Below are 19,196 nucleotides of genomic sequence, written 5' to 3'. Positions count from 1 at the left end.
CTTTTAACAGCTTCATTTGGCTATTATTCCTTAATAAAACTTACTATTGTGTGTATACCTGTACTGCCCATGTACATTCTGCGCCAACATGAATTTGTATGGCGACTTTACTGAAAGTATATCGAGCGAGTTTCTGACCACATTTGATCTCGTTTTTCACAAAGAATTCCCAACTAGATTAATAAATTTGACTCATCTACATATTCCAAAATACGATCACTGATGATTAACTAGTTGCATGTTGACTGATTAGCAGAAATAAACTTTGAACTATTTATTATTAATTTTTGTTGGCGGGTTAGTATAAATAAACTTTATGCTTAGTTTTATTATATTGTTCTATATAATTTAAATGGAGATACAAGGTAGTGAGTTACGTTAGGATAGGAGGAGGACTTCGATATCACTCATTATTATTATTATTATGATTGTTATTACTCTTAAAATCGTTCAGTTTCCTTTGACCTGTGGCGTAATTTCTTCCTCTAATCCGTAAAACGGATGTGAGATGTACTGCACCAATAGAACGTTTCAGTGAATGTTCGGAGTTATAAACGTTCTCTAATAGCGGGATGGTTCAGTCATATCCTCCCCTGGTGACGTCCCTGTGTACAAAGGCCGAATTATTATACCACTAACTTAATCTAACGTAACCTAACCTAATCTGACCTGACATAACCTAACCTGACCTAACTTAACATTACGTAAACAAATTGGAATTTAACTTCAACGAAATGAATCGACTTAGGATTTTAGAATAGAAACTATCTCCAATAGCCTGTTAAATAATTATATCACAACAAATAGCTTACTACTAACTAGTAAAATAGTGACGATATAACTGCATTTATTATTGAGAAACTTATAAAGATTATTAAATAAATACTACTCTTAGATGTTGGAGATCTTAGGCAGGAAGTGTGTCAACGTTCAGCTGCTGGGCGGATGTTGTGCTGTGATAGTCACTTACATGATACATCACACTACGCTAAGCCAGAGTTCTAAAAAGCGTCAAGTGTTCATTCCGAGAAGGTAATGTTAATATTTGGCTGGGGGTTACATGTACCTACTCTGGGGAGGTCGGTTATAGTCCAGATTCTCAGTTTCTTAAAATTGTACCAAACTATTAAAAAAATAAACAATGATATAAAACGAATGGTATAAAACTACACTCGGACTCAACATTAACTAGATACATTCACTGAACATTAGGTGAAGTTAAAATGCAGGATTTTTCTCCGTGTTTATATTTGAGGAGTCAGATTTATCCACGGTGGGGAGGTCGGGCAGGTGAGCTGTACTAAATGGGTGCTCACTGCCTCCCACAGCCTCGACCGTCCCCTGGGTGATGGTGACGGCTCCTGACATAAATCATTCCTTTGAGATTGAATCAGTTTATTTAGCCAGCTTACTGCAGGTACAAAGTGAGTAATAACAATATTATCATGGGTGCTGTAGAACTTTACCCCGGACGTAAGCTGTGAGATTGCATATAACGAAGTAACTAAAGCAATTACAGACAAAATGAACAATTGGTTGGAAAAAAAAACAACAATTAAGAAAAAACACGATAACCTGAGCAGGGTAAAAGACTTCGGCACCACCCAGGAGAAGAATAATTAACCCCGCACCTCCCGCTCTCCAGGGGACACCAGCCTATTTTTTACCCGCCGCAAATACCACCACACCACTTCCGTACTGAGAAAAATTTACTCACTAGGCTTTTCCTTTTAAATGGAGACGTAGGAATGTGTCTAAATTGTTCACTTATGGAACCATTTCAGGGATTTAAAACACGTATGATTCTGTGTGTGTGTAAATAAACGAAATAAATATTAGTGGTCTCAAAGGTCAGCGTTCAGTGATCTTTGAACTTGTAAGATGACCCAAGTTGTATCTGACAGATAACATTACTGACTTATACTTGTATCTGTAACACTGGCTAAATAATCCTTTAATTTCAGTCGACACAGCACTGATTTAAACTTCTGAACTGACTTCTTGAGGTCTTACGATAAAATAGTTCAAATAATTACCTTTCGATGTCTCTGAATAAAGATAGAGTCGCCTATGAGCACAGATAATAAGGCTGTATTATTATGATATAAAACCTGATTATGGCCACAATTAATTATAATTATATAAGTTAGAATTATTATAAAATATATTAAACAAGTGGCCCGGACTTAGCAGATATTTGTCGTTAATTTCCTCAGAGAATTACAATAGTCGTGTCTGCCAAGTCCAGCTGAATTAGTGTACATTTTCTTGCACGTGGATAAATATGCTCATAGTTTATATAATTATCATAAATTATTAGACAAATTTGGTTTAATTACTGAGAAATATGGCCCCGTTTGTTGAGTCGGGGGTTCAGGGGCTCGGTATTGGGTTCATACCTATCGACATTGGGTATACGGGTTCAGACTCCTCTCAACTTCAGGGGAGTCGGTGTTATGTTCGCGATAGTGTGTATGGCAGTGCTTACGGTGACGGGAGGAATTGAATTAACAGTGACAGAAGGAATTGACAGTGTTATGTGACAGTGACGGTGACAAGTGAAGATGATATGAGTAAATGGCATTGGCAGGAAGAGCTGGCATTGATAGGTGAAGGTGACCGGGAGAGGTAAAGGTGAAAATGACAGGTTGGGTCAGTCGGTCATGTCAGGACTACGGGGTGAAGTTGACGTCTTCGCTGTCAGCTGCATGGCGTCTTCGCTGTCAGCTTCTGCATGACGTCCCGTGTTTACAGGTAAATTACAGCTAATTACTGTTACTTTTACCTTTATTTACCCATGTCAAGATGTTGTTTACTCCTCTATCTGTCTACCCTTTCATCTATCTATGACAGTACTGACATCTGTAAAAGTGCTTGCTACCTCTGAGAGAGGTACCTCTTGTTACATAGTGAGGGTTTTAGCTGCAGCAGTAACAGACGCTGTGTGACGGTAGAGCTAAATGTCTTTATTACGTGGACTGCCTTGAGAGTGTTGACGAATAGCGTTGTGTGATGTATTACTTAACTGCCTGTTTGTCCCAATTAACCTACCCAGGTGTTCTAAGCCATAAGTTGATGTTTTGTTTGGTGATGACACTCATATACTACTGAAGACTGTAGTTGTTTAGGCAACTGACAAAACCTCGAATTGTGCGGCCGGGAGAGAATAGGTTTAGTACAGGAAGAAACCAGCGTACCCAGGAAAACCTGCCGTGGTTGGTAGTTACTGAATAACACCCTCACAGCCGACCCCAAGAACTGAACCTCTGTCCTGCATGGCAGTGAACAGTGACATTACCCAAATGAATCTGACCTCTATACATTTATAGCTGTTAATGAATATGATGTATTTCTTTGTGTATAAACCTCTGTCCTGCGTGGCAGTGAGAAGTGATACCACCCTCAGTGTCAAGACCTCACTGAATTACTCACAATAGGCAAACTGTACTACAAGCTTTGCCAATGAATTTGTTAAACTAAACTAAATGAATCCGGGACGCAGTTGTACTGTATAGGTATTGATATGGCGAGTGATGATAATTAGAAACAAAACTAATAATGGTAGATGATGGTGGTGATAATAATTCTTTAATAATACTAAATGGGGGTATAAAAAACAATAACTTTATGAATTTCATCAATATATGGCATAACAGCTGAACAAAGGAATTTATTAAATACTTAAAATAGTCTTGATTTTTGTATTAAAAATTCTACACATTATCAGTATTATTATTTAAGTGATTATAGTGACCGCAAGTTTTCCTCATTATAAACTAAACAATAATTATTTAAGTGATTATAGTGACCGCAAGCTTTCCTCATTATAATCTAAGTAAACTATTTCTAAGTACACAAGTTAGTAATAACATGAATGATAAATGTCGCTTCCTAAATATAAATAACATCATCTTTAAGTCGCGCGAAGAACAAACGCTCGGAAATAATGCAAAAAATAGCCTATGTTTTCACCACGTTCGAAGGAGGTGAATGGATTTTTTGTACTTTCACTTTAAGAATAAACTTCATCTTCACTTTATTATGTTGTCAAAAATAACAGAGATCGATGAACTAGATAATGCTGAACAAGTAAATATGGCCAAGATTTGATAGGACTCATTTTGTCTCGAGAAGTGTGCTTAAGTGCGTAAGTCACTTGGACCGGAACCAGGTGCGAACGAAGATGGGCTTGGCTCTCCTGGGCGGGCTTATAATATGGGCGACAGGTGGAGGTCTAGCTGAGTTTCAGTACAACTACCGAGCAGCCAACACACTCACACGAGCACCCGCAGCCACAGTCACGTTCCCATCTCCCGCCTCCCACTGACTGATTCAGCACCGCGCATGCGCACAGTGACAACTTTACAGTCTTTCAAAGAAAAATTATCTCCTGTTTTTATTATAATCAGTAACTGAGAATTATTTTTAATAAATCTTCAAATTACATAGTTTATTTTGTATTTCTTAAAGTAATTTCTGATACAAAATGAAGTTCGGAAAGAGTGAGAATATGTATCGGGAATTGCTGGAACGTAGTGGGATGCAGAACAGACAGTCTGACAAAATGGCTTCGAGGGATAGTACGACCGCGTTCTCCGACGACCAATTGGAAGAATTGTGTGAAACATTTAATACGGTAAGTAATTTACTTTAGCCAATACCAATTATGAATATTCCGGCGTTTCAAATATGTGTGTATGAGGACACTATTGCGTGTAATATCATTATTGTTAAACTCGCTAAGTAAATTCGAGCAAGGACCAATGGGCGAGGCTGGAACTTACCATTTGAATTCGAGCAGGTGTGATAAGCGTAGATAACACAGCCGGTCGTGACGCTGATGAAATAAACCACAGCTCGCCAGAAAATGCACTGTCACAATGAATATGACCCACACAAACTAACACTTCAAATAATCCCACAATGGCAGGAGGAGTATTCACAAAAAATGCCGCATCTCTCTAGCCTGACATCTGAAAATTTCGTTCAGGACACATTGTCATCATTGGTAATCGGTGTTAAACTCTACCTGTACGGGATGTATGGAGAGTTTAAGTCATGGTTTAGCCTCTCCGCGTCGCCGTGTCTCTGTTTGAGGGTTTATGTTAGGTGTGGCAGTCTCGTAGGGTGGTATTGGTGAAATCCAGGGACAGGCTTCTTTGAGTGTACTAGAGTAGGAGCCGGATTCAGCCATTTATTCCTTACCAGACGGATACCTTCTTCCCTCCCGGCTGTGTTGAGGTTCACTGTACTGATTTACATTCCATTAAACAGATTAATTTTTACACTAATAATTATATATGTGATGTAATGATGTAATTGTCTAATCTTTAATCAACAAATATTTTATCGACATTTCAGCTTTTCTATTCGCTATTTTCTTCTTCAGCGTTTTATAAAACACAGGGGGGATAGATTTTATAATGACACCAAGCCCTGAATGTTGATGTGTTGGTGAAGAATGGTATGTGTTCCATCCGGGTTGTGTTTTGATCATTGCTTGTACAGGTTTTGACGGCATGAGCTGACAAACGGGGAAATTGAGTGGCGTACAGTGTAGCTATTTCATTGTAACCTGTTAGGATTTATTTCATATATAGGTCTTGGGAATTAAATACAAGAGACAATATACATTTTAATTATATAAATCTTGATGTATATTGCTATCTAAATTTTGAATGGGTGAAATAACTGCCTGTAGTCTAAGTCGGGTGGTTTTCAGTGTCAATTTATACCTTTTCAATTATATTTATACCGTATCTCGGAGCTTCGACCAAGGTAGTGATGTGTAACGAAGAGCCCCACTTAAAACTCGGTGTTGGTGCTCAAAGCTTCGTGCCGTGAATAGATATACGGTACAACATTACTGAGGATTTTAAATGACACCTGAACGGGGTGAATTAAGTTACCAAAAAAATAGTATTAGAGATAGAAAAACTACCATAACCAGATTAGTTTTTCAAAGCACCAGACAATAGTAACTTGGAGAATGTGTATAAATTGTTGTTTTCGGCTATTATTATTATTATTATTATTATTATTATTATTATTATTATTATTATTATTATTATTATTATTATTATTATTATTATTATTGTTGTTATTGTCATTATTTTATTATCAGTGTTATTTGTATAATTATTAGTGTCATTATTTTTATTAGTAATATTATTTGTTATTATTTTATTAACTTAATTATTTCCATTCGTTCATCTGAGTATAGCGGAGTACAGACCTAGCCATCCTCTCTCTTATAAAATCTGAAGCCTTGTCTCATGGGATTTAAACTCGGATGCATGATACAGTTCACTGGCTGTATCTTTTGTCATTTATATACCGGTACAGTGTGGTGGTCCCTGTCTCCATGTAGAGTGTTCAGATAACTGTATCCTTTGTTACAGTCTAGTGCCCGATTTTGTAGTGTTGTGTGGTCCTAGTGTCTGTAATATTTGGTAGTGGTTACATTGGCATTCATATATAAATACATTGCAGTAATTTTTTTATCATATTTTCTACATTGTTGTCGATTCTTAAGCTGTTGAAATCTTCTGGTTAAGCTGTAAATTTTGTATCAGATTTCCTACATTGTTGTGGATTCTTAAGCTGTCGAAATCACCTAACCTGACCAAACTGTTGTGCTGTACGCGTCACATCAAGGCCGGGTCAGAATAGCACACTTGTCCAACACTAAGCTTGAACACTTTACCCTGTCGTGTTGTACAAACTAAAATGGTGATTATGGGATCCAGATAAATCCACTTTTTATTGTCCGGATTTAGCAACGCCAGTTTTATAGACAAGGGTGTTTATTTTTGTATCTATCTTATCTATATCTCTATATGTGTGTGTGTATCTATCTATCTATATATATCTATCTATCTATCTATCTATCTATCTATCTATCTATTTATGTACCTCGGGACAACACTCGCCTGGCTGATATATCCACACCTTCCTCACTACTTATATATCCATCAATCAATCAATCATCCATCAGCCAACCAATCAATCAATCAACCAATCAATCATCAATCAACCAATCTATCTCTATCTATCTATCTGTCTATCTACACTTAGGTATGTACTTACTCAGACGGACTCAAGGGAAAGTCATTTGCCCTTAGAAACTAGTTAAGTCACTAAACAAAGTCAAACAGGAGATTGTGTTGAGTGTATGTTTGTCCAGTCACTCATTAACTCCATAAGGTTTAATTAGTAATTCTTTTATCGGCCTTTGAGTTATACATGGGGATGGGGGGGGGGATCTTCAGGTGATATAAGCTACGGGTGATATATCTACAGGTGACCATTAATTTGTCTTACGATCGTTACATAAATCATGACGGCGTAAGATATCGTCTGGGCTTACAGGGGGTTAGGTCACTCATCTCTGGGAGGACTTTAATAAATGTCACCAGAGTCTGTGTTTATCTGGTCCTGTTGACGACACTTGAGATGATAGACACTTTTCAGATAGAAGTTGGTCAGTGTTGAGAGAGAGGGGGCGGTATGGTAGGAAGGAAGGGAGAGTTTGGTAGGAGGGTGTTGAGCGAGAGGGGGTGAGGGGAGGGGAGGGGGGTACTACCAAGCGTGAGTACTTATGCTTGTGAGCGTCTGTGTGCGTGTTTATTACTCCTTAGGTACGTGTGTGAGTGTGCACGCATGCATTTGTGTATGTATTTATGCATGTATGTTAAATGTATTCATGTATGAGAGAGAGAAAGGGTTTATACATGCCTTAATATCCATGCATGTATGTATTTATGCACATGTGCGTGTGTATTTATGCACATGAGAGTATGTTTATGTACATGAGCGTGTATAAGAGAGGGGTGAGAGGAAGTCGACAGGATATTAACCCTTTAAACACGCCAATCATCACTACAACTCTTGTCAGTAAAACACAAGTATCTCTGACTGGCCGATCCCTCTCACTACTAGGCATAAAGCTCTCGTGAGGGAGGATGAAAGTGATATAAAGATGCGAGTATTATTAGTAGACGGAGCATAATAATACAGTATGGTGGAGCATTATATGAGGTGAAGTATAGTATGGTGGAGCATTGTATGAGGTGAAGTATGGTGGAGCGTAGTGGAGCATTGCCTGAGGTGAAGTATAATATGGTGGAGCATAGTGTTACACTGCAGCATAATACAGTATAGTGGTGGGAGATATTCCTGTATTGGAGCATAATACAGTTGGAATAATACGCGGGAGCCGACGCGGTGTGTTGATGGTAGAGCGAGAGCCACACCCTAGCTGAGAGAGAGCCACACCCTAGCTGAGAGAGAGCCACACCCTAGCTGAGAGAGAGCCACACCCTAGCTAAGAGAGGCCATGCCCTGGCTGAGAGGCCACCCCTGGCTGAGAGAGGCCACCCTGGCTAAGAGGCCACCCTGGCTGAGAGGCCACCCTGGCTGAGAGGCCACTGGCTGGGGGAGAGGGGCCATGCCCTGGCTAAGGAGAGGCCGCACCCTGGCTGAGGGGAGAGGCCGCACCCTGGCCCAGAGGCCACACCCCTGGCTGAGAGAGGCCACCACACCCTGGCCAGAGAGCCATGCCCTGGCTGAGAGAGGGGCCACACCTAGCTGAGAGGGCCACACCCTGGCTGAGGGGGCCATGCCCTGGCTGGGGAAGGCCACACTGGCTGAGGGAGGGGCCCACACCCTGGACTGAGAGAGAGCCACACCCTAGCTGAGGAGAGGGAGCCACACCCTGGCTGAGAGAGAGGCCACCCTGGCTGAGAGAGCCACCCTGGCTGAGGAGAGGCCACACCCAGGCTAAAGAGGCCACACCCCTGGCAGAGAGAGCCACACTGGCAGAGGCCACACACCCCTGGCTGGGGCCTGGCTGAGAGGCCACACCCCTGGCTGAGGAGAGGCCACACTTGCAGCTGAGAGGCCACCCCAGGCTGGGGGGCCACACCCCTGGCTGTGAGAGGAGGCCTGGGGGGCCACCCCTGGCTGAGAGGGCCATGCCTAAGCTGGGGCCACCCTGGCTGGGACACACCTGGCACAGGGAGGGCCACCCTGGCTAAGGGGCCACACCCTGGCTGGGGAATGCCCCTGGCTGGGGAGGCCATACCCTATTTGAGAGGCCACCTAGCTGGGGGGCCGCACCTAGCTAGAGAGAGGCTGCACCCCAGCATGGCTAAGGAGAGGGCCACACCCTGGCTGGGGAGGAGCCCACCCTAAAGCTGAGAGAGGGAGCCATGCCCTGGCTGAGAGGCCACCCTGTGGGGGAGAGGGCCGCACCCCTAGCTGAGAGGCCACACCCCTGGGCAGGGGAGAGGCCATGCCCTGGCTGGGGAGGCCACCTGGCTGAGAGGAGGCCACACCCTGGCTGGGAGAGGTGCACACCCTGGCTGGGGAGGGCCACTGCCTGGTGGGGAGGCCAGCACCCTGGCTGGGGAGGGCCACACCCTGGCTGGAGGGGCCACACCCAGGCTGGAGGGGGCCACACCCTGGCTGGGAGGCCACCCTGGCTGGAGGGCCACCCTGGCTGGGGAGAGGGCCATGCCCTAATGGAGACACTGAGCAGGGAGGCGCCACCCTAGCTAAGAGGCCACACCCAGGCTGGAGAGAGGCCACACCCTGGCTGAGGAGGGCCACTGGCTGAGAGGCCACCCTGGCTGAGAGGCCATGCCTGGCTAAGGAGAGAGCCACACCCCTGGCTGAGAGGGGCCACACCCCTGGCTGAGGCCACACCCCTGGCAAGAGGCCACCCCTGGCTGAGGCCACCCTGGCTGAGAGGCACTGTGCAGAGAGCCACGCAGGCTAAGAGGCCACACCCTGGCTAAGAGGGCTGCACCCCAGCTGAGGGGGCACTGGCTGAGGCACACCTGAGGGGCACGCCAGGCACAGGGGCCACACCCTGGCTAAGAGGGGCCACACCCCAGCTAAGAGAATACACAGGCTGGAGGGCCACTGCCTGGCTGAGACTGCCCTGTGTGGGGGGCCACACCCTGGCTGGGAGAGGGGGCCACACCCCTGAGCTGAGGCACTGGCTAAAGAGGCCACACCCTAGCTAAAGAGAGCCACACTGGCTGAGGCCACACTGTTGAGAGGCCACACAGCTGAAGAGGCCATGGCTGAGAGGCCGCCCTGGCTGAGAGGGGCCACACCTGGCTAGAGAGAGAGGCCACACACCCTAGTACAAAGAGGCACACCCAGGCCCCCAAGGGGGCCACACCCTAGCTGAGGGGAGAGGCCACGCAGAAGCTAAGAGGTGCCCACTAAGCTGAGAGGCCACACCCTAGCTAGAGAGAGAGCCACACCCAAGCTAAGAGAGGCCACACCTGGCTAAGAGGCCACACCTGACAGCTGAGAGGCCACACCCTGGCTGAGGAGGCCACACCCGTGGAGAGGCCACACCCTGACTGAGAGGCCACACCCCTGGCTGGAGGGCATGCCTGGCTGGAGGCCACGCTGGTGCACTGGTGTTTGCAAGCTAAGAGGCCACTGGCAGAGAGCCACACCTGTGTGAGGGAGAGAGCCATACCCTAGCTGAGAGAGCACATCCCTAGCTGAGAGAGCCACACACTAGCTGAGAGAGGCCACATCTAGCTGAGAGAGAGAGCCACACCCTAAGCTGAGGAGAGCCACACCCCTGGCTGAGAGGCCACACCCTAGCTGAGAGAGAGCCACACTAGCAAATACAGCTTAAACACACACACACACACACACACACACACACACACACACACACGGGATTAAGGTACATATCACCATTTCCTTCCCACCTGTCACAATACCTCACACTTCACAATACCTCACATACAATACCTCACACTTCACAATACCTCACATACAACCAAATTATACCTGTAGTTGTCTCTTTAGAAATGACTTTGTGGTTTGTATCAAGAAACAACCTGAGAACTAGGCTTCCATATTTCTAGTAATTTAAGCCATAAAACAAACTAAAGTGACTTGGCGATAAATAAACTTTAATCGTGAGAATTGTTTAAGTCATGTGATTGGTGATTTGTTATGGGATTGGTAAGATCGTGTCACGTGATTGGTAGATTGATGTCACGTGCTAAATAGGTTGGTGTCACGTGATTGGTGGGTTGGTAGATTGGTGCCACGTGATTGGTGGCTAGGTAGATTGCTGTGACGTGATTGGTAGTTGAAGTCTAATCCTCATCAAGTGGTGGTTAGGTGCAGGTGTGTCTATTCAGAGTGACGTCATGCACCAAAGCGCAGAACAGTCACTAACAAAGAGTCTCAGTCACCAACTAGGGAGGTTAGTCACACCTAGCTAAGGAGGCTCCAGTCACTAACTAGGAGTTGGCTGGGGAGGCTCAATCTTCAGGAGGGCTCAATACTAACTAGGGAGGCTCAATCTGCTAGGGAGGTTGTTTTTAACTGAGGCTCAGTCACTTGTGGGAGGCTCATCTTGGCAGGGGAGGCTGTGATCACTAGCTGGGAGGTTGATCACTAGCTGAGGGAGGCTCAGGAGAACAGTGCTAACTGGGAGGTTGATCACCCAGAGGCTCAGTCACTGGGAGAGGCTAGGGAGGTTGAGCCAGCTGGGAGGCTCGATCACTAAAGTCTCAATCATAGCTGGGGAGGTTGGTCACGCAGCTGGGAGGCTGTTGCTTTGAGGAGGCTCAGTCACTAGCTAGGGGAGGCTCAGTCACTGGCAGGGAGAAACTCAGGAGGCCAATCCTTTGGGAGGCTCCAATCACTAACTAAGGGAGGCTCAGGAGAATCTTTGAGGAGGTTGAGATCGCACTGGGAGGCTCAGTCACTGCTGAGGAGGTGCTAGCAGGAGGCTCAGTCACTAGCTAGGGCTCGAGTCACTGGGAGGTTGAAATCTTTGGCAGGAGGCAATCACTAGCTAAGGAGGTGGTCAGTCATTATCTAGCGGGAGGCCATTCCGCTGAGCTATCGACATGTGTGGTTCGTGTCAGACATAGATGGCATTATTAAAAAAACACAAACACTATCAGCTGTTATCACATCTCGACCTCTTCATTTGGGCATTTCATAATGTGATATGAGGGTGGCGTCACATGATCTTGGGAGGGAGGGAGGGAGGGGATTAGAGGCAGGCCACAGAAAGAGGGAGGTAGGCAGTGTGTGTCCAGACCTGAGCTCACCCGTGCTGTTGCTTAAATCACTCTACGCTTCCCTCTACTTCCTCCACCTCCTCTCTTCTTCCTTCTCCTCCTTCCACCCTTCCTCCCTCCTCCCGCACCATTATCACTATCTCTTCCACACCACCTCCCCAACCTCCCCTCACCCTCCCCCCCCAACACTCCCTCACCACCCCCCAACACTCCCTCACCACCCCATCACCCACTAATGTTCTCTCCTCCTGTGCTTACAATGACAATGAGGCTGGCACAGATGATAATTTGTCCTGATTGTTATTCTTGTTATTCACTGGCTGGGTGGCGGGGCTGTCCTTGATGAATGGTGATTTGTTTTCTGTTTTTGCGTGATAAAAAGGTATTGTGTCATTGTTAAGTATGTTTTACAAGGTTTACTAAGGACTGTAGTGTAGTGGGGAAGTGTAAAAAGAAGTATTGAGGTTGTTTGAAAACTCTAAATGAAAAAAAAAATCGAACGAGAATGTGTGTAAAAAAATGAACTTGAATGAAAGTCAAGTGTAAAAAAATAGTTTTATGAATATGGTGTAAAAAACATCAAGCAACTGAAAAAAGTGTAAGCAGAATGAAAAACGTGTAAAAATAAAGAAGTTTAAATGAAAAATCTACACTAGGTTGAGGCAATGCACACCATGAAGAAACACTAGGCGACTTATAGGGGTTTCCACAGTGTATATAAAATCCTTATGGAGGTGTAAGAGGTTAAGTGATTGTGGGCGTGAGTGTGGGCGTGGCTGACCTGACGTGGGCGTGGAGAGGATCAGCTGGAGCCACTTATATACCATCAAGGGAACGAATATAATGCATGTTTACTTTACGTGTGGTGGTGGTGGTGGTTGATGTGAAACCAGTCAGTTGTTTTGAGGGTAAATTTTTATTGTACAAGTTATTGGGTGAAATACTGAGGCTTTATTATTATTATTATTATTACTACTACTATTATTACTATTATTACTATTATTGTGTGTGTATTATTATAATAATAGTACTATTAATATTATTATTATTATTATTATTACTACTACTATATATATACTATTGTGTGTGTGTGTGTGTACATGTGTGTATTACTATTATTTATTATTTTTTTTGTCCCACTATATTTTGTGTGTGTGTGTGTGTGTGTATGTGTGTGTGTGTGTGTGTGTGTGTCAAGTGCTGGTGGTCAGGTTTGATGAAGGTGAGATCTCAGCTGCGATTACATTATAGCGGTCAGCGAACTTTTTGACACGTCAGTGTGTGTGTGTGCGTGCGTGCACTTGCACGTGTGTGAAAATGTCATGGCCACTCCAATACATAAAATAAACTGTTTTTACTCACTTTATACTGCATGCTCATCTCTCTCTCTCTACTGTTAGGATTCAGATTTAGATCAGGTGGTGATAAAACTGAAATAAAACGGAGATGACAATGAGGGGGCTAATGTTGAGATCACTTATCAACTCACACTAACAAACATCTCTCCTCATAATAATTGACTATTTTTATGTTCTTATAGAAAAAACGGTCATTACTTTATTACTTAATTAAGGCCACTATTTACGATCCACAATAACAGGGGTTGGAAATCTGTACTTGCTCTTTAATCTGGATATGGTTTTGTATTTAAATCGAAATACGGATCTTTATTTAAATCTGAAACTGGATTTGGCTGTACTTTAATATTTTGAAATTGGATGTGGTAAAATTTTTGTTCTTCAATATTTACAAAGATTAACATAAGTTGATAAAAGTATAAGTATGTGGAGGTATTAAAGTATAAGTGATTGGAGGTGTAAAAGTATAAGTGTTTGGAGAGAGAAAAGTATAAGTGGCTGGAGAGAAAAGTATAAATTGACTGGAGATAAAATTCTTAGGAAAGAGAAAACTTATAAGGAGGTTTTGTTCCTTCCTGGAGGTTACCAGGTTATTTTTGGAGTCAGGAGGTTCACCTGTGAAATTCAAGAGGACTGAAGGCAATTTAAATTTAAGAGGTGGCATAGGGGAGGTGGAGACAGTGGTGGTGGTGAGCTGGTGGGAGGTGGTAGTGGTGGTAGTTGTGATGTGGTTTGTAGTAGTGGTATTGTTTGTGATGGTGTACTAGTAGTGATCGTGGTACAATAATAATAAGATAGTAATGATACAGTATAAACTATCCATCCTTATAAATTATATTCCACACCCGTTATCATTCTTGTCTCTGATCTTCTAATTTATTCATTTTGGACATTTTTTTAACGATATTTTATTTTTCTTGCTCTCTTTTTATTACGTATGTTTATTTTTGTTAGAGTGCCTTTTTTATTTTTTATTATTTATTTGTTTATTTTTTGTTCATTTCCTTGGATGTGTGTTGACATGTTTATCGGTAAATTCTGTACGTGAGAATTACGACAACATGAACATTACTCTGTTCTGGGGATTTGTGTTATCTCTTATGGGGAAAAATACCGAGTGTTTTATAGTAAGCATTGATAAAAATGATGAGTATCCTGTCTTAGGTATCCGGGATAACAAGAAGGGAGGCTCAGGAACTGGGGTTAATGGGAAAGAAAGGAAAGGAGGTGGGGGGATGAGAGGTAATAGGAGAGAAAGGAAGGAAGAGCAAAGAAGGATGAAAGGGGCGGACAGTTTAAATGTCAAAAGTTTTAAACAGAAAAATATTTTTAATAATGCGTGTGCGTGCGTGCGTGTGTGAGGATGCGACTTACTCCAGCTGACGTTATCAATATTCACCCCTTTGTTGACGCCATCAGCTGCCTCTCACTGGTTGCATCGAACGGCGTCCTATCGAACTATCCCACCAGTATCTCTCTCTCTCCTCTCTCTCTCTCTCTCTCTCTCTCTTATCTTCTTTTCCCTCCACCACTATTCCCTCTCACCTCCTCCACTTCCCTACTTTCCACCATATGTTTAACAATTTTTAAGCTGCCCAGATGTTATCGTGTTGCAGTCCCTCATACACGTGTCCTGATTACATAGCACAATTACCCGCATCTTCCTCCTCCTCCTCCTCCTCCTCCTCCTCCTCCTCCTCCTCTCCTCCTCCTCTCTCCTCCTCTCCTCCTCCCATAGAGTGTTCGGAGGGACTGATTGTTCACCAACTGAACAAATTGAGTGAGCACACACACACACACACACACACACACACACACACACACACACACACACACACACACACACACACTAATAGACTGAACTGGGACAATCACCCTAGGAGACCCCTTCCTTACTCTTAAGGATTCCAGGGATCATCCAGATTCATGTTTCACAAACTCCTCCAATGTCATCACTGGTCTTGGGGTAGTTCTTGAAGAGAAGAGAAGTGTTAAAGGAGGAGGAAGAAAAATTAAAGAGATGAATGGAGGAAGAAAGGTAAACACAGTAGAAGGAAGAGAGATGATCTCTCACGTGCTCAGGGTTTGTTTACATAATATTGAGTTGTGACAAGTTGAGACGTGTTCAGAGGCACGTATTTGATCTACAACTGATTGGAGTACCAAGCAGTGGCCTTTAACCTTAGTAGACTAATTCACCGAGTTTACATGCAAGGATTGAGTTGGTTTTACACTAGATACTAAAAAGGTGGATACTTGGTTACAGATAGTTTACCTGAGACTAATTGGTGGGTTTACTTACAAGTAGATGTGAGATCACACAGGTAGCACAGGAGATGAGTTTACATAATGATTTATAGGATTTGGCATGTTCAGGTCAGCTGTGTTTTACCTCTGTGATTTGGTAACTGGCACAGAATATTTGATTAACACAAAACTCAAACTAGTTTACAAAAGTTTACAAGCAAGGAGTTGGTTGGGGCGTTTGTGATGCTAATTGGTGCATTAGTTTTACTAGCGTAGTTTACTTGGATTGTTGTATTGGTTAGATTGAGCCCAAGGTGAGGTTGGGCTGGGTGAGGTTGGGCCTGGGGTGAGGTTGTTCTGGGGTTGAATTAGTGAGGGATTGAGCTAGATGGGGTTGAGCTGGGTGAAGTTGGGTTTGAGTTAGAGTTAATATTTAAGAAAGAAGAAGGGGGCGGGGTGGGTATGGGATAGTGTGTGTGTGTGTGTGTGTGTGTGTGTGTGTGTGTGTGTGTGTGTGTGTGTGTGTGTGTGTGTGATGATCTGACCTGGACGTTGCTCTGTTGTATGGCCTTAGAGAGGGATGGTGGTGGTGGTGGAGATGGTGTGGGTTGTGGTGGAGAGAGGTTGTGAGTGGAGAGGTTGTGGTGGGGTGGGAGTGTGGTGGAGGGGGGGGTGTGAGCAGGAGGAGGGAGGGAAGAGGAACACCTACCACTAACAGCGATAACCTGTTCACCACAGAACCAGAACTTTAACAACTGCCTGCTAATTAACCCCTAACCCTAACTCCCCACCCCACAGGTAACAGTAAGGTATTAAATAAGCTGAAATAAGCTGGCTGATTACAGGTGATAAACTAGGATTAAATAAGTATCAAGATTCGCGTGCTAATAATAATCTAATACCCAGTTTATCCAGCTTAAGTAAATGTGTGTTGATCCTAGATACGTAAGATAAGCTTAAATGTCCCGGTGGGTCTGAGTGATAGCTGCTGTTGTCTTGGGGGGGGGGCATGGTGGTTAGGTTAGGTTAGGAAGTTGAAGACGTTTCACCTGAGGACTAAACCCCCTAACGTAGCCCAACCCAATCCCAACCTAACCTACCCTAACCTAACCTAACCTAACCTAACCTAACCAAGCTCTAGTTCCAACAGACACTACAGCCTCACGTCTCACTTAATCACCCACACACAACACGTTATAACCTTGAATATATATTATGTACTGTTCCGTCTTACAACACACCTCATACCTGGCCATACTGCTGGACACACGTCATACTGAACACTTGGCCAATAGTAATGAACACTTTGCCATACTACTAAACACTTGGCCATGCTCAATACTTGGCCATACCATGAGGGTAAACTAGTTGGTGGTAGTAGTTGTGGTGGTAGTGGTAGTAGTTGTGGTGGTTGTGGTAGTAGTTGTTGTGGTTAGTGGTAGTAGTAGTTATGGTGGTAGTGGTAGTAGTTATGGTGGTTGTGGTAGTAGTTGTGGTGGTTAGTGGTAGTAGTAGTTATGGTGGTAGTGGTAGTAGTTATGGTGGTTGTGGTAGTAGTTGTTGTGGTTAGTGGTGGTAGTAGTTATGGTGGTTGTGGTAGTAGTTGTTGTGGTAGGAGGGTATCAGAGTGGGTTATTGATAATACCCCGTGTGTGTGTATCCCAGATACCCAAGCTGCCTTATCATGGTGTGTGTGTGTGTGTGTGTGTGTGTGTGCGCGCGCGTGCGCGTGCGCGCGCGCTACAGTCGTAATCAGGTGTACTGTGGTTAATCTTTGGTTTATTTTTCCTATCCTATCCTAAGCTAACCTTACCTCACCAGCCTTAATAAACCCTAACATAATCTGATTAGACCTAACTTAACTTCAGCTAAACCTAAGCTATTTGACCTGTGACCTTACAAACCAGTTCTGATCATCTCTTCATCAGGAAGGCATTTGAAAAACAGGTCACATTAAGGTCAAGCTAGTGATCAGGTCACGGTGGTGGTCAGGTCAAAACTTATATCTCCTGTAACCTTTGGGTGAGAATAAAAAGAGAAAGATCACTTGAAGATTACACACCCCAGACTTATTTCACCACCCTAACCTAACCTAACCAAACCTACCCTAACCTGACTTAATCTAACCTAACCTGACCCAATCTAACGAAACTTAATCTAACCAAACCAAACGTAACCTAACTTAATCTATCTAATCTAACCTAACCTATCCTGATCTAATCTAACCAAACGTAACCTATTCTAATCCACTCTAACCTAACCCCACTAGGTAGAGCATTAGGGTGTCTAATCTTCAGGTAATCTAATAATAAAAAAAACACAAAGACGGTTTCCAGGTGACACGGCAATGTTGAAACTGACGTGGAGAGAGAGAGAGAGAGAGAGAGAGAGACTGACTGACTGACTTTGTGCACTCTCCGATGTGTTTAAGTGACCCCAGTGTAGTCACCCCCAGTGTAGTCATCCCAGTGTAGTCATCATAGTCACCCCAGTGTAGTCACCCCAGTGTAGTCACCCCAGTGTAGTCATCCAGCATAGTCACCCCAGTGTAGTCATCCAGCATAGTCACCCACATAATGAATCTTGGCTCACAGTGACTACAAAACACACAGACGTACACATTGCATAGTTGTTGCTTGGGACACTTTCAATTGATCTTGCAACCTCTGGGAATTATTGTCATGACTGAAATCCTGAAGTGAGAGTGTGGGAATAGCACCTGGAAGAGTTATGACACCAGGAATTGGGAAGGAAGGGAGGTAGAGGTAAGGAGGTGGGAGAAGGGTAGGGGGGAAAACGGTAAGGGTGGGAAAGAGGAATGCTAGGTTGATAGGTAAGGAGGAAGGGGGTAGGTAGGAAGGGGAGAGGAGGAGAAAATAGGTATTTACGTAGGGAAGGGTGAGAAGGGGGTAGTAATTAGGGGGATGGAAGGTGTGTGTGGGAATCTTGATTTTTTCTCAATTTGGGGCTCTGTAACGGGAGACAGGGAGTGTGTGTGTGTGTGTGTGTCATAAGAGTAGGAAACTCTGTGTTGTCATGTGGTAAGGGAGTGATTGATGGTGTAATAGTGGTGATAATGGTGCTGGTTCTGCTGTAGGAGTGGGCGGACGTACAGTACAGCAGTTGCGCCATCATAGTTGATTTGACCCGGTTATTGCCCGTAGTAGTAGTGGTGGTGGTAGTAGTAGTAGTGGTAGTAGTAGTAGTAGTGGTGGTGGTGGTGGTGGTGGTGGTTTCACAAGGTTTCCCACAATGCATTACATCTAGAGTGTGTTGACAAGTATGACGTCACAGTAGTGTTGGAGCGTTTGTTTACAAGTATGACGTCACAGTAGTGTTGGAGCGTTTGTTTACAAGTATGACGTCACAAAATCGGGGAGTTTTTGTTGACAAGTATGAGGTCACAGTAGGGGAGGGTCTCAGGGGGAGTGGATGACAGCACATAACCCGAGTGTCGTGAGCCATGAACTTGTGTTAGTCGTAAATGGCAACAGAGTGGACCGTGAAACAGCTG

General features: G+C 43.9%; 1 protein-coding gene across 1 annotated transcript in view; it reads left to right on the top strand.

The window, feature by feature from the left end:
* Nucleotides 1–4,255: 4,255 nt before the first annotated feature.
* LOC121856388 (plastin-3-like) overlaps nucleotides 4,256–19,196 on the top strand; it is a 65,069-nt gene continuing 50,128 nt past the window's right edge. The window contains exon 1 of the mRNA XM_042351936.1: nucleotides 4,256–4,636. Within this exon, the coding sequence (XP_042207870.1) occupies nucleotides 4,487–4,636 (150 nt within the window). The 5' untranslated portion in view covers nucleotides 4,256–4,486. The remainder of the gene's footprint in view (nucleotides 4,637–19,196) is intronic.

This window comes from Homarus americanus, unplaced genomic scaffold (assembly GCF_018991925.1).
Source record: "Homarus americanus isolate GMGI-L3 unplaced genomic scaffold, GMGI_Hamer_2.0 scaffold48220, whole genome shotgun sequence".
NCBI classification, from domain to species: domain Eukaryota; kingdom Metazoa; phylum Arthropoda; class Malacostraca; order Decapoda; family Nephropidae; genus Homarus; species Homarus americanus.
This window is presented reverse-complemented; position numbering and strand designations above follow the sequence as displayed.